Below are 15,084 nucleotides of genomic sequence, written 5' to 3'. Positions count from 1 at the left end.
CCTGCTCTAGATTTTAGCTCTGCTTCCTCTGTCAAAAAATCCTTGTGTCCTGGTTTGGTTTTGTTCCACTCTCAGACAGGAATGCTGGGAAGCTTTAATAAAACTGTTCATATCCGTTAGATGATGGGATGCATTGCAGTGTAACTAGTGAACATCAGCCTTGCTGAAGGCTTCTCACACCTCCTTGGCATGTGGTAACTAGCTTCACTCACAGGACTGCAGGCTTGTTTGGCAACAGAGCAGTGCTGGGATTGCTGCTCCAGCACACACTTCCAGAAACCACCAGTGTGTGGGGGTGTTGCAGGTTACTGCTGGCCACCCCAGGTCAGACAGACACATCTGCTGTTACAGAAGGATCGGGGTGGGAGGTAGTTGATACTTCCTGATATTCCATTGTGTCTAGTACTGCCTGTTCAACCTTTCCAGTGTCTCTTTGCTGGAGGCAGCTGTTTTGGGTGAAGGGAGCAAGGTATGAGAACACCCTCTGATACTGCCTGCTCTTCTCAGGGACCAGACAGGAACATGCCTCATGCAAACTCCATAGGACTAGAAGGTCTTCTAACAGTTTTACCATACCCAGAGTTAGAATGGTTCTTTGGGACACACTTTGCAAGTATTTCACAGATAAGTGAATACTCTTCTTTCCTTAAACATAGCAAATATGTGTAATGCTATTTATTTGTTTAGCCTCACTTACTATGATAATGGTCTGCTCTGGAACTGAATCCCAAGGAGTATTTTAGTGCATGAAGCTGCATGTTTTTCAGCCTCCAAAGTGGAGAGTCCTGAGAGCTGAAATCTCCAGTTGTTCATTGTTCCATTCTTTCAGACTTGGTCATGTGGTAGCAGAAGCAGAAGCACCACCAAGCACTGCAAATGCTTTTCTATTCTTCCCTGTACATCCTGGAACCGTGCAGCATTCAGCAAGAACATGGTATGGGTGCCAAAGAATTAATGATCTTCAATAACCCTGTGGTGGAATGGCCTACTTTATAACAGCAAGTTTATGCCTAATGAGATACAGACATTCCCTCTCCATATTTCTGTCCAGTATATGCTGCAGGATAAACAAACCTGGTGTGCTGCTGGGTCACAGTGGTGTTTAACAAGGGCCTGACTCACATGGATACAGACTGGAGAAGGAAGGTTTGATAGAGCCCAAGATCTTCCATAATTATACACTAATTTTGTGCAAATATCTAAGAAACCCTGAGGTAGAAATTCAGCAGTTTTTTTGGTTGTTTTGCTTGCTGAAACCAGAAGAAAACCATTTGAAGCAGGAGCTGATTGAACACCTCTCAGGACTCATCCTTGTAGCTGTGGTGGTTTCAGTTTGAACCAACTGAGACACCAGAACAAAGAGAGACTCTGAGCTCTCTGTCTCCTGTGCTCTGCTCCTCAGCCCAGTAACAGAGCAGCTGGAACACAAGGACTCACCAAAGGAACAGTTGTGTTTATTCCATTACCCAGATGAAGTCATAATAGCCAATAAGACCCCATAAAATTATAATGCTTGAGAATACATTAACTCATCTGAATGTAACCCCAAATTAATAACCTTGGAATATTCTCTTCCCAGCTTCTGCACTGCAGTAGAACAGCTATAGCACTTAATCTAGTTATTGCTCTGGAAAAAAATGGTGTGTTTTACTCAGCAGCACAAACCTGCCATCTGGCACAGGAAGCATTGATGCAAAATCCTTGCTGTCCCACAGCTTATTATGTGCTTTTCATAACTCCCCCTGAATAAATTCATGAACAGCGTGTAAGATGTCTTAAAGTCAAAACAGTCTTAAAATGACTGCTCTTTTAAACAGGGAAGTTAAAGTACTCAAACAGTACATAACATGGCCACTGACATTTAATGCTGATGTTTTCTTTGAACATAATTTCTTGTGAATTGTGTCTTGCTGCAGTCTAGGTTTTCACAGTCACTGATATCCCCCAGATTAGCTAGTCTGTAGATGTTTAGAACTGTAACATTCAGTTAAATGTGTAACAGGATTACAGATACCCGATGGCCAGTCCATGGTAATGATTTCAGCTGGAAGTTTTTGACTCTTAAGAAAAAAAAACCAATCATGGCACCCTAACCAGAGATCAGAACTTCAGCACATAAAAGCTACATGTATCTATACCTACATGATCTTGTCCATGTTAAGCACAATATTTGTGTTTTCCTTCCCTTTGTTTGTTTTTTTATTGCAGTAGTTTTCCATTCTAATAATTTCCATACTCCCAGCCCAAAAATCAAAGGATTAAATTAAAAAGGAGCAGATTCAGTTGAAATGAGAAGTGTTATTTTCTGGTATCAATCAGCTCACCAGATCACAGCAAGCCTTTATCTTTGCAAGGCAGTTCTTTCACTCCTGGTAGGACATAAGCTACCAGGCTACAGACTTTACTTACAGCCATTATTCCAAATGTGGGACCTAATCAGGCAGTGATGGGACAAACACAGCTGAATCTCTAGCAAATATGGATATTTAACAATTTCTGTTAAGATACAGACTCTGAACATATGGGCTCTTGTTTCCTGACTCAGTCAAGTGTCTATGCTAGTCCTTTTCATACCATCGTCCATAGAGAGCAGCTGTCAGGAGGCCAGCAGATGTTCTATTTTTGCTGAGGAAATAGTGGTTGTTTTTCCAGCCCATGTGATCAGCAAAGTCCAAGGTAATACCAGATGTCAGCAGCAAAGGAAAGATGTAAGGGGTGCTCATATTTCCCCATAGCTGGAAATCTATCAGAGCAGTGGCATCCGTGACCTCCTGTCCACAAGTGCTAAAGCTGAGCCCACCACACTTCACCAAGGCACAGGCCTGGACATAGTATGTGCCATGCACTGTGTGGAGCCCATCAAAAACTCCCAAAGCATATAATTCATCAGTTAGAACAGCTTTCTGATAGTTTAAGTAACAACAAAGGCTATTGGCACAAACCTGGAGCTCTCCCTTTTCCCCCCATAACGGAACAAAAGTGAAGTTGTCATACATCATTTCTGCATAAAAGTAAGGAGGTGACTGTTTCTTTCCTTCTCCTTTTTCAGATACTCTGCCAGCAGTCTCTTCTTGCTCCTTAAAGCAAACTTCATCATCCAGTGAGGTGCTCGTAGAAGTCCTGCATGACTCATGTAAGTTCTCTCTAAATCTTTCATTACTCTCTAAATTGGTTTTATAATCTGCAGTACTCACAGGAATTTCTGCTACTATGAGCTTGCCACCATAACTTTCCATGTTGTGATAGATGAATGATTTGACTGGAGTGTATATACCACTCCCTGTCATGCCCAAGGTAGGGTGGTGGATGTTGGCTGCTAAAATATTGACATTGAAAGCTGTTGAAAAAGCTTGTTGGAACTCTACAGCAGACAAAAGCGGGAGCTGGTTCATCCAGGCAGTTGGATAAACAATTTGCTTCAAATTGTGCTGTCTGATGAGGCTCACTGCAGGCTCATAGAAGAGTATATCGAAGCACGTGAACATGCCAAACCTGCCAGCAAAAGGGGTGTCAAAGAGTGCATGGTCTGGCTGGGCAGGGGTGTCGAAGGCGCTCTCGAAGTACAGGTTGTGCTTGCGGTAGGTGGCCAGCAGCGCGCCGTCCGCGCCCAGCGCCACGTTGGTGTTGAACTGGAAGCGCCCGTCGGGCGGGCACCGCGGCTCCCAGCGCTCGCACGGCTGCTTGCTGCCCAGGTTGGCCACCAGGAAGATCTTGTTCTGCAGGGCCATGCAGCTCAGGCGCTGAACGACCTGCAGCACAGCATGGGGAAATGGGAGCGTGCAACAATATGGTGAGTTTTTCTATGACTTAATGTTATTTTGGAAATTCAAAATTGAACACATTTAACAATATCCATAAAATTTAAAAGCACTGATGACTTTGACAAAAGCTACTGGAGCCAGTAGCTTTGTAGGCAAAATTTCAAATGTTTATTTTAAAACATCTCTGAAAAAAATTGTTTCAAGTTTTATAGTCCTCAGAAGTAAGTAAGTAAATAAATCTATTCCAAGGGTGGTAGTTTTTAGAAACTTGCGACTTTTAGGAGCACCAATGGCTTTAAAACACTGTATACCAACTGAAAACTTTGCCAAGGCAGCACAACTGATCTGTGTGTGCTGCCTTTAGGACAGCAAATATCTAATAATGATCATCTGCATCTAAGGAAGGATGTTTTTACTATAAGTTTTTAAAAAGCAATTACTACTTATGACTTAGAGAAGCAGAGATGGAAAGGGATAGACCTTGCATATTACAGCAAAGAAACAGAAAATGTTGCAGACCACAGTATTAATGGAATATTTCTTCATAACACGGTGCTGTACCAAAGACTAACATTACTGCAATCTCCAAACATCTGAATGGCAAACTTAGTTCTTGCTTGCTTGGCCATGATCATTGGTAACAAAGATTCAAACAGGTATTTGCTTACAACTGCAATTCATGCTCACACACAAATCCTGCTCACTAGGTACAGGCATGATTTCTTTCATTATATTGATTACTGGAAGAATTGGCAGTCTGTATTTACTGAGCATGGTTATTCTCAGTTCAGGTCCGGAAAAGTCAGTGACAATACTATTTTTGTAATATCCAGGTCATATCTTATGTAATCATGCTTGGTCCCTGCCAAGCTGTGACTTCTATTATGTTCTAGCAGGTAAGTCCTGTTACTTGTGCTAATCATTTGACAAAGATTGCTGAGTCAGATGAGATGTCTTTAAGTCATTAAAGCCAAATAGCGAGTATGCACCAAAAGGGAAGATAGCACTGTCTTGTTTTGTATAAAACAATGTTGTTCAAACTAAAACCACACAGAACAGATCTTACAAGAGAGTAGTTACCATTTCAGAGGTTGGGGAGGAGGAGATGACAAATCCAGATGGTTCATACACAACTGATCTCCCTGCATGTATGGATCTAAACCCTCCACTGCTAAGAATGAGCATCCATGAAAACAGAATCTGCTACTACGAGTTGTTAAACTTCTTGCTTACTTCCCTAAGCAAACCAACTTGAACTACTTCTCATTTGGAGCATTCAGTTATCCCACCCCTGCAGGCATCACCCCTACATTTACCTCTGTGTCATTGTACAAATAGGGCTCTCTGCAGGGATTCCACTTCCCAGGGTGTGAATACGGAATGAAATCCAGGTAAGGGTAAATGGAGCTTCTGGTGAAGTTGAAGCCATGGATTCCATCTTCAGGAAAAACAATGATCTGTGCCCCCTGTATGTAAAAAAAAGACATGTTTTGTAGGCAAAGCAAAGGAAAAGGGGGGATCTCATGGGTAAAAGGAGCTAAAGAAAGTTAAGGATAACCCAATTATGTTTTGCCAATAACATAGCTTGAAGATGTCTTTTCTTCAGCTTCAGAGTAGGTGTAACTATGTAGTAGGTGTGTAGCTGTGTATAAAGAAAACTGGTTTAACCTGACACATACCTTTATCTTGAAAAATAATGCATTTGACATGATTTTAAGGGCATGCAAATAAGAGCACACTGCATCCAGTTTCTTACCAAAGGTATGCTCCCTTCACACAAGTCAGGAGAATGTCATCATTCAGGTTAAAGGCTGATGACATTAAAACTTGTCTTTTTATCAGAATTATGGTATTTGCAGATACACTTTGTCAAAGTGTACAGCATCACTTAATTAATTTGGTATTGGGTGATCTACAGCTTCTTGAATTTTTCCAAAGCAAATACAGACCTGACAGACACATGCATGAAGAGACATCTCTAAATCCCATTGTAGTATAGGGTTGGAGAGGGTACTGGGAGTGTTGATTTTAGAACCAGCTTTCAGAACCAGCTGTGGAAGCAGTGCACAGTCTGGTAGAAATGTAGCCATGCCAGAGGCTCTGCCTGAAATTCAGGGAGATCTGAATTGTTCCTAAAAATGAGGTGCATTCTTCTTAAATCAGACACAGCACCAGTCAGTCAACTTCCTGTTAGTTTTCAAAAGTCAGCTCAAATGTGTTATCTATGTGATGGCTCTGGGGTAATTTATGTGTCTTGGGTGCAGGGCTGCATAAAAATTGCTATTATGCTTCTGCTCAATCATCTGAACGTTAAAAAAAAAATAATATCATGTTTTCAAATTATATAAAAATAGTAATTCTTCTCTTCCAGAACAACAGATCTCTGAAAACTGCAAGTCAGTTCTTCTCTGTGTAGGGCCAGTAACACTTGCTTCCTGTCACTAGAACCAGCCTGGGTTTTCTTGGGAGGGGAGGAAAGAGGGCTGTGCCTAAGAACAGCTGGCAATACTAGTCTCTTTTCTCTAAATATATTTAGACTGAGAACTATTCCATGGTGGGTAGGAGAAAGGAATGGAAAATTTTAATTCCACAAAGCTGTTAAAAGCAGAACATTAATTTCCAAAGTATTTGACTTCTTTAGTTTTTAGAAACATTCAGGAATTTCCATTGAGAGCACTGGAATAAAACCAAACCCAAGACAGCTGCCAGCAAGACCAACTTTCAAGGAAACCCTTCCATTTAAGAAAACAGAAAGAAGCTAGGTATTCAGACCAAAATAGAAAATTAATTTCCCTATACTAAATAACAATGGGTGTGTTTTTCCAAGCTTGGAATAGCCCGAGTCAGGCGGGATGCTAACTGGCCTGCTTCTTTTTCAGAGCTGCTGGCAGGTCAGATCGTCTGAGAACCCAGACCATAGCTGTGGATATAAATACAGGTTTAGTTGCCTGGGAACACAGATGTGAAAGATTATCTTCAAACAGCATATCGCCAGGGCACACACAGTGCTGCCTGGAGCTGGGCATACCTGCCTGGCAGCAGCCAGCACTTGCTGCTCATAGATGTCGAGGTTCCTGCCCATGAGCTCCAGCGCGGCGCGGCGCTCCACCGGCGCCGCCGGGGCCGGGCTCAGGATGGACTCGTGCTCGTACACGGCCGCCACGTAGTGCCCCTCCCGCCTCGCTCCTCCTGACACCACTTGGCACAGGAGAAAGCAGAGGGGCAGCTTCCAGCACAGAGCCACCATGGTGAATGCCAGAAATCTGCAGGGAAAATAAACCCAGACAGGTGGGGTGGGGGAGCTTGAGAAAAATATCATGCCAGGAATTTAAATTTACAATTAAGTGTGGATGGTAACTGAGGCTCTCAGCAGTGTGGTGCTTTTAAGTTCCTGGATGACCATGTGCATGTTGTTTCTAAACCTTAAATCCATCTACACTGGTGCTTTGAACAACTGTGTCCTGTTCAAAAGTATTTTAGCTTCATACGTAGTTCCGGTGATCTCCTTGCTTGGTTTCCCTTTATAATTAACATTCATTTACAGATTATTTCACTATATATCAAAACATCTTTGGGAAAAGTTTAAAGCAGCTCACAAATTTGCAGTTCCTCCCCCATTCAGTGATGGGAGATGTATTTAAAAGTAGAATTTCCTAAAATTACTTGGAGACTGTATTTAGCAGTCAAGCAGGAATAGGACTTCTTTTATCAACACTGAAAGAGAAAATTGCCAAGAGAATTACACCAGACAATATTTCTGCATCTATCATGAAAATGCCTCTCCTAATGGATTCAGAATTCACTGCATTCTAGCTCCACATATGAAATAGGGAAATATTTCTCCTACAGTGCAGCTTTTTTGAACACTTACAAAAATGTTGAGTGCAATTCAGATCGGCATTCCTCCCACATAATGCGAATAAGTAAGTTTAAAAATGCTTTCATAGTAACAAAAAGAAATCAAAAAATCTATAAAAAATGGAGAAAATTTGTATTAGTTAGCTTTTCTTAGAAAAAAATGAATTATTGAGTCTGGAAGGCTGGGACACTCTGCAATATGGGCTCCCCATGTAACCTTTTGACTTCTCAAATTAGGGAAAGATTTAGAACAAGGACTGACACAGTCACTGGTTGTGCAACACTTCAGGAAGACTACAGAAATGCCTTTTCATTCAGAATTTTTCTCACAACCTGAGAATTTTGTATTTGTCACCACAGTGTCACTAGTATCATTAAGGAATTAAATCTCGAATATCAGTGGAGTTGAAAGAGGGTGAAGGAGAGATTACTGGTGCTATATGTTGATAGCCCTAAGTTCAGTTACTGACTTTTTAATTGTATTTGCTCTCTGGGAACTTGCATTAAAAAAAAAATAATTCCAAAACACTCTTAGTGTCCTTCAGTCTTTATGATCTACAGCTCCCTGAATTTTTCCAAAGCAAATAAAGACTGACAGACTCATGCATGAAGAGACTTCTCTAAAGCTCAGCAGGAAAAAAAAGATCCATTCTAAACTAATCACAGTCTTATTTTTATTTATGTTCTATTAAATGTAGTTTTGTACCTAAAAAAAGAAAGTCTATGGCAAGTTAACTGAAAATATCTCTTTGCTTGAATTCCAGGATGAAAAGCAGCTAATAGCAATCCTCAATACTGCTTTTTTTTTCCCTAAACACCAACTGCTTAGTACCTAACAATGAGCAAATGGAAAAAGCATTATGTAGGACAGCAAAATTATAACCTTGGTGCCCATGGTAGGCAGAAGAATTGTTTGCTCAACCAAAAGGACTTAACATGTAATAGTAACACTTCTAAGGGTACAGGAGTAACTTAGCTGTTCAATGCTGGTAAGCTCAACTACGTATTCCTATTTCCTTGAGCTTTAATTAGCCAGTGTGTCCATACATACATTTATTTGAAGTGTGATGAAAACAGAATAAAACCTTGGCCTCTCTGTAATCAGATGGATTAAAGACACTGCATTTATGTAAACAGTTTTGAAAACTGATGTATGACAAGTTATCCTTGCTATTCTGCATGTTGAGGAAAACATTTGGTACTTTTGGGGGTGCTTTGGCAGTGCATGCCAAGAATGGAGGGGCCTCCTTGTCCTGTGCAGCTCAGCTTTGCAACTGCAACACCAAAGCACATGTGAACAGATAAAGCAGTAGCAGGAGGAGGGAGTTCAGGAGTGGGAAACCTCTCACAGTTAAGGAACATACTGAAAATAAACAAGCTGTGCTATACTTCACTGACAAAACTCTCTTTTTTATTTCCTGTCACCCCTTCCAAGCCAAAATGCCTATTTAGGGCAGGAATGGGCTCTAGTCAGCTGCTCCTTAATAAAGTTGTCAACTAAGATGTAATTAGAATTCATCATTACTAGTGATGGAAAAAGCTGGAGAGTTTCAGATCACGAGATGGAAATGCTATGCATTAGAAAAACTGCCTTTTTAAAATGCCAAACACACCAATAAAAAAAAAAATAACAGGTAATGAGCCTCTACAAAATGTTGCATTTTGCAAACATGCTTGGAGAGTTTTTGTTTCTGTACCATGTTTCATTTCCTGGTGGTCAGAAACACTCCAAAGAACTGATCTGAATCTTTAACTCATTTACATGCACAAGAGGTTTAGCACTGAACAAGCAACTACACAACCCCATCTGGCTGAACCTGGGGCAACTGAAATAACTAAAATAATTCCTCTGAGTCTCCAGCCCTCTGGGTTGTGATTACTGCCAGTCCTACAGATGATGGCTGAGCACTTGTGTGAGTGCTCCCTAAAGCCCTTCCCCTGTCTGACAGCTTAAACAACAGGGCTCTGCTCTCTCATGGATTGCTTCTAACACACAGAGCCATGACAAGCCCCAGGGCTGGGCTTGGGTGTATTAAACTTTCCAGCCAAAATAAGGATAACCAACAGGGTTTACTCAGCCCTTGGGCTGTTGAGATTCCAAAAAGTGTGTCTCTGCCACACTCTGGATGCTTTTACTACTGGAAGATGTCACACCATCTCATAAATCTTTTCCTTGAAGAGAAGTTAATTTGCTTAGGATCTACAGAGCTGTCACCTCACCTGAGCCATGACTTTAAATTTTCATTACCTGAAATGCTTTACAATTTTCTCTCTTTTTATGTCCCTTTCCTGTGATTTATGTGGTCTTCTGCCTGACAGACAAGCTTCAGCAGGATCATGTCACCCAAATATAAATATTTCACAGCAGTGTTACTGTCACGCAGTCACAATATTCCAGCTGTAGTTCTCCACAAAGGGTAAAAAGACTGGAGTCCAAGTTTGGATGCCAAGTTTCCTCCCCAGTCACACTGCAGCCTGTTTTCCTTTTCAGAACCATCTGATCTCAGTGTGTTGTGAAGTAAAGCATCCAGTCACTTTCTTTTCAACTTTGGAACCTTAGAAGTCTGTCACCTGTCACCACACCTGGAGATATACACAGACAAAAGCAACACATACCCTTCTTCTTCACACTTCTACACTCAGAAGAATCTTGAAACAACAGAGGTAGCACAGGACTAGTCTGGGTCTTCCTGAGTGATTAATAGCAAATGCATGTTAAGCTATGTCCAACATATAGTATAATAACATAAATAGCAACATAAAGAGTAATAACAGTAACATGAACAGTAATGATTACTAGGTAAATATTCAATTGGCCATGAAAAAATAAAGTGTTTTTTAGGTTGAATGATAACTGTGGATTGTGATGTTGCTGCCATTCTGCTATATATTATACAATGTATTTTAAAAATACATAAAATATAGTGAAATTCAAGGTGTTTTCCACTGATACTTCGTGTCTACTGCTTTTATTTGCTGCATTATATTACAGTATTTTATAATGTAGGTTTTGTGAAGGTTTTTGCTATCTATGCCATCGGTGTTTTGTTATCTATGTGTTTTTGTTGTTTGGCGAGTGAGGGCGAATGGAGCGCTGCTATCATCCCTGGTTCGGCTGGACAATGCGGGCGGTGGCACGGACAGGCCGGACCGTGAGGCGAGGACATGCTGTCACCTGTGTCACTTCAGCGACCCGTGCCGGGATGGGCAGAGCCGGGCAGAGCCGGGCAGAGGGGCGTGCGCCATCCCTCAGTGGGATTTCGGGAGGGTGCCGCGCACTCCTCCGGCGCTTTCCCTGCTGCTCTCCAGCGCCTCACGCAGCCCCGGACTTTGCTCCGCTCCGCGTTCGCCACCTCTGACCAGCCCCACACAACCGGAGCGCTCCGGGACGGCTGCCCCGGGTACCGGGCGGCCCTGCGGCTCACGGAAGGCACCGTGACCACTGCTGGGCCTGCAGCGATCGATCGATCGATCGATCGATCCCTCCCTCCCGGCCTAGCCCGCCCCGCTCCGACCCGCCCCGGGACCACCCGGCCAGGTCCCGCCCCCACCCCCGCGCGCCGCGACCCTCACGCAGCAGGGCCGGCGCCTCGCGGCCTCCGATTGGCTGCCCGCGCTGGCCAATAGGAAGCTACCCCGGTCTCCGCCCCGCACCGCTCGCCAGCGGGGTCAGGGGTGGGTCCCTCGGGCCCGCCCTCTCCGCTGTCTGATTGGCCGAGCCGCCTGTCAGTCACCGCGGGCGCCCTTCGTCCCCGGTCCCGGCCCGGCCCGGCCCGTTGCAGCTGGGCGGCGGGGCAGCCATGGAGGGCGAGGCGGTCAGCGGGGCGCAGCTCATCGCCCAGGCCCTCCGGGCGCAAGTAAGAGCGCGGGACGGGGACCGGCAGCCTGCGGGCCGGGACAGCCTGCGGCGAGTGAATGTGCGCGGCCGGACTCACCCGGGGGCGGACGGAAAGGGCTCGCCCCGCCGCTCTGTGGGAGCGAGGGAGAGAGAGGGAGCGAAGGAGGGAGGGAGGTTCCGCCGCACAGACCGGGAGCGGCCCGGCCCCCGAGCGGCGTTCCCCAGGCCGACACTGATTCCCTGCTTCTGGAGGGCCTGTCCTGTTCCCGAGCCTACCCCATTCCCGAGCCTGCCCCGTTCCCGAGCCGGCCCCCTCCCGAGCTCAGCCGTCCGCCGTTACCACCAAGCGATGCCGGGGCTCCCCTGCGGCTCTGCCCGTGACAGCTGGATGGATGTGCCTCCTGCGCCTCCTTACAGCGACGAAAACTCTGTGTTATCACTAAACTCGAGATGCTGGCACGGGTCTTGGGAGAAGACACTGCGTTTGGCCTGTGAAACATGGAAAAGTAGTTCAGCTGTAATCCAGATAAGCGTAGTCTTCTCCAGCTCTGTGTTTCCGTGGGCACGGTGCTTTCCCAGCCCGTTTTGCCCTTAGTTTTCTGTGAAAGTGTGAAAGCACAAGGTGCCATGAGGCATTTCAGAGTAGAGGAAGGTGACATACTGAGAATTGGGAAAGTGACATAACAGGGATGTCCCAGGTAAGAATTGCTCAGTGAAAAGCACTGAACACACCTTGACTGAGGCACCGAACCCTTGTCCCACTGCTTGTAGCCTCCCAAAATCCATTTATGTTAATTTCACAACCACAGAGGGCTGAGCTGCAAACATCAGCTGATGTTGCCTCAGTGACCTGTGAGCTTCTCTGTGACTATATATGTTACATTTTAGTTTTAGATTGCCTGTGTAGTTAGCATGTCTGTGTTTGGCATGTGCTTATTAAAGCTGTTTTTTGGGAAAAAACAGTCTGACTTTTCTCAACTTTTTTCTTTATAGAATATTGAATACATGTTTGGCATTGTTGGTATTCCAGTCACTGAAATTGCAATTGCAGCCCAGGCAGCTGGAATAAAATATGTGGGAATGAGAAATGAGCAAGCTGTAAGTATATATCTGTAATGGGACCAACTCTTTCCTTAACTGTTTCACAATGGAATGAAACCCAGTTTAAGTTTTCTTACTAGAAAGAATGTGGTCTCTGAATTTTCCTTTAAAGAACCTATACAGCAGCAGCCACTGTTATTTTGGAATAATGGAGAACATTGGTGCATTGGGTTGAGTGTTTCTTTGTGCCCTTCTTTTCCCACTTCCACTTTGAAGTGGCCACTTCTTTTCTGTTAAGGAAATTGCATCTTCTTTCATTTAAAAATGCTGTTCTCCAATAAGGGAGCAAGGATAGGAGAGAGGAAAAAAAATTTAAAGACAGCATATGATGGACAACAAAAAAAATTATAAAACATTATCTCCTTCAAGTGATATAGTGTCAAATATTATCTGCCAGATGCTGATATTATTTTGAGATGCTCATCCAGGGCTTTTTGGTTTTATGTAGCTTTATGCACACTTCCCAATATTATCATTCTTGCTCTGACTGGTAGTATTTTAGTTCCTTTTAGGACTTTATTGCTGGCTCCTTTCCTTTTTCCCCCTGTCTATATCATGTTCTTAAGTACCCAAAGAGGAAAGTTTTCCTGTTGATTGATAAAGTTGTTCTAACAATTTAAATAATTCTAGGGGTTTTTCCTTAACTGTGTTTTAAAAGCTCACAGAACAGCAAACCATAGAAAGTAATAATGCTTCCAAGTCCTCAAAATCAACCATGAACATACACTTAGACTCTCTTATTTATATATATTCAGCTTTATTGTGTAGGTGTCAGAAATTAAAGAGCCAAGCTCCTCAGCATTTTGGTGCTGTGCTGCTAATTCTGCATTTGTTTAGTTTCCCACAGTAGTAACTCTTTAAATCTCAGTAATTTCTTGGGTAATCTCAGATCGAAGATAACCTTGGGATTATTTGTTCTTTTGAAGGGTTGCTGCACAAGATGGGGAGCTGGCTGCTGAACTGGTGGCTGAGGGACCAGCAGCTTCTCATCCATACCTGGCCTACAGCAGTTTCCAGTTTTCCTTAACTTGTTTAGTTCATAATCTTTAGGATTGTCCCAGTCCTCAACACAGTGTTGTTACAGTACTACTTCTAAATCAGGTGGTTGTGAGCTGTATGTTTTTGCTGTCTGATCCCTACAGTTCTATTGGAATGTGAGAATTTAGAGCAATGCATGTCTCTATGGAAAATCTGTAACATATGAGCGAGGCAAACATAGACAAACATATTTAAAAGGTGTATTTGAGTCTTTGAAGAACTGGGAATTCAGCACAGTCTTCATATTCCTGCAGGCCATTTAGCAAATATTCTAGTTTTAGCTGTGGTTACTAACATGATTAAAATTAATTTCCTCAGGTGTCTATAATTACCAGAGAAGATTGCTTTGCACTGCCAAACAAGATGCTGTTCTATTTATTAGTCTTTACTAGATGATTTATGGTTTAATTATGAGCTGCTTTTGTTGTAGAATAAAAACAGCACAAAAAGACTGTTTTAAAGTTAAAATGTCAGGATTTCTCTTCTTTGGGGAGTTGAAAAGGATGAATGAAGCTGCATCTTGTAGTGAGTTTTGGTTTGTTCTTTATCCCCAGTGAATAATAGAGTAATTTCTTGGCAAAGGGTGAAAGGTTATGTATAGTATATTCAAGATATACTCAATATATACATGTCATAGTTTTAAATGTCTCAGTTGTGTGGTCTGGCTGTGGAGGATGTGTATGCAGCTGCCTCCTTTATTGGTGAAGGCAGCTGTAAATGATGTATGGAAAATTAAGGGATTTTTTTTTCCAGGATTTGAGTTTCTACCTCATTTCTAGGCCAGATGTAGCAAAAGGATTTCCCTGTAAAAGTGATAACATTTTAATTAGCAGTGCTCATAGGAAATAGGGCCCATAAACAAGTTCAAACACAATAAAATCTCATGGTGAGATAATTATCAAGGAGCATACTTGTTGGTTGGCATCCTTATGTTCTTATTCTGCCCAGGACAGTGGTGGAGTCACCATCCCTGGAGGTGTTCAAAAGTGACTGGATGTGGCACTGAGGGCCATGCTCTGGTTCACAAGATGGTGATAGGCCACAGGCTGGACTCAGTGATCTTGGAGGTCTTTTCCAACGTTAATAATTGTGTGAAAAACTCATAAAACTGCAGAATGAAACGCCTGATGAAAGCATGGAGCTAAAAGTAGCACTGCCAATACCCACAAGCCATTCTCCTGTGGCCTGTAACATGGTGGAAGTTTGCCAGAAGCAGTTCACCTGCATCCACATGCCCTTTGAACAGTGAAAACTGTGTTGCAACTTCACAGGGGCGGGTGCTTTTTGTATCTCTCCTTGGGTAATTAGAGATTGCTGCGCTTGTTTATGAGACTGATAACCCAGCTCAGTTCTAAACTTCAAAACCCCCTTTACTCTATTTGTTAACAAAACACATTATTTGTGTTAATTCTTACTCTTTAATAATAATTATCACTACATATTCAAACCAATCCCTTGATATTTGTATCCTTAGTTGTGAGCATATAT

General features: G+C 43.0%; 2 protein-coding genes across 3 annotated transcripts in view; one reads left to right on the top strand and one right to left on the bottom strand.

The window, feature by feature from the left end:
* Nucleotides 1–1,455: 1,455 nt before the first annotated feature.
* On the bottom strand, nucleotides 1,456–11,856 carry BTD (biotinidase). Of its 2 annotated transcripts, XM_059471618.1 has the most exons (5): nucleotides 11,798–11,856; nucleotides 10,236–10,309; nucleotides 6,790–7,024; nucleotides 5,078–5,227; nucleotides 1,456–3,749 (listed from the first exon to the last, which is right to left on the bottom strand). In XM_059471618.1, the coding sequence occupies exons 3-5, from the start codon at nucleotides 7,006–7,008 to the stop codon at nucleotides 2,559–2,561; spliced, it is 1,560 nt and encodes a 519-aa protein (XP_059327601.1). In that variant the 5' UTR covers nucleotides 7,009–7,024; nucleotides 10,236–10,309; nucleotides 11,798–11,856; the 3' UTR covers nucleotides 1,456–2,558. The 2 variants fall into 2 exon arrangements, with proteins under 2 accessions (XP_059327601.1, XP_059327592.1); XM_059471609.1 differs by lacking the exons at nucleotides 10,236–10,309; nucleotides 11,798–11,856 and having other exon boundaries at nucleotides 6,790–7,080.
* Nucleotides 11,362–15,084, top strand: part of HACL1 (2-hydroxyacyl-CoA lyase 1) — a 20,969-nt gene continuing 17,246 nt past the window's right edge. Inside the window, exons 1-2 of the mRNA XM_059471596.1 lie at nucleotides 11,362–11,476; nucleotides 12,451–12,555. Coding sequence (XP_059327579.1) covers nucleotides 11,420–11,476; nucleotides 12,451–12,555 — 162 coding nt within the window. The 5' untranslated portion in view covers nucleotides 11,362–11,419. The remainder of the gene's footprint in view (nucleotides 11,477–12,450; nucleotides 12,556–15,084) is intronic.

The sequence above is a fragment of the Ammospiza nelsoni genome, chromosome 1, assembly GCF_027579445.1.
Source record: "Ammospiza nelsoni isolate bAmmNel1 chromosome 1, bAmmNel1.pri, whole genome shotgun sequence".
NCBI classification, from domain to species: domain Eukaryota; kingdom Metazoa; phylum Chordata; class Aves; order Passeriformes; family Passerellidae; genus Ammospiza; species Ammospiza nelsoni.
The sequence above is the reverse complement of the archived record's forward strand: the minus strand, read 5'-3'. Positions and strand labels throughout refer to the sequence as shown.

Excerpts from the sequence above, each read along its gene's own strand:
- BTD (XM_059471609.1), bottom strand. The coding sequence starts at position 7,080 with ATGATATTTTTCTCAAGCTCCCCCACCCCACCTGTCTGGGTTTATTTT. Across the intron at positions 5,228-6,789 it reads TGCTGGCTGCTGCCAGGCAG|GGGGCACAGATCATTGTTTT; the intron begins GTATGCCCAGCT and ends TTTTACATACAG. Across the intron at positions 3,750-5,077 it reads ATTTGTACAATGACACAGAG|GTCGTTCAGCGCCTGAGCTG; the intron begins GTAAATGTAGGG and ends GCTGTGCTGCAG.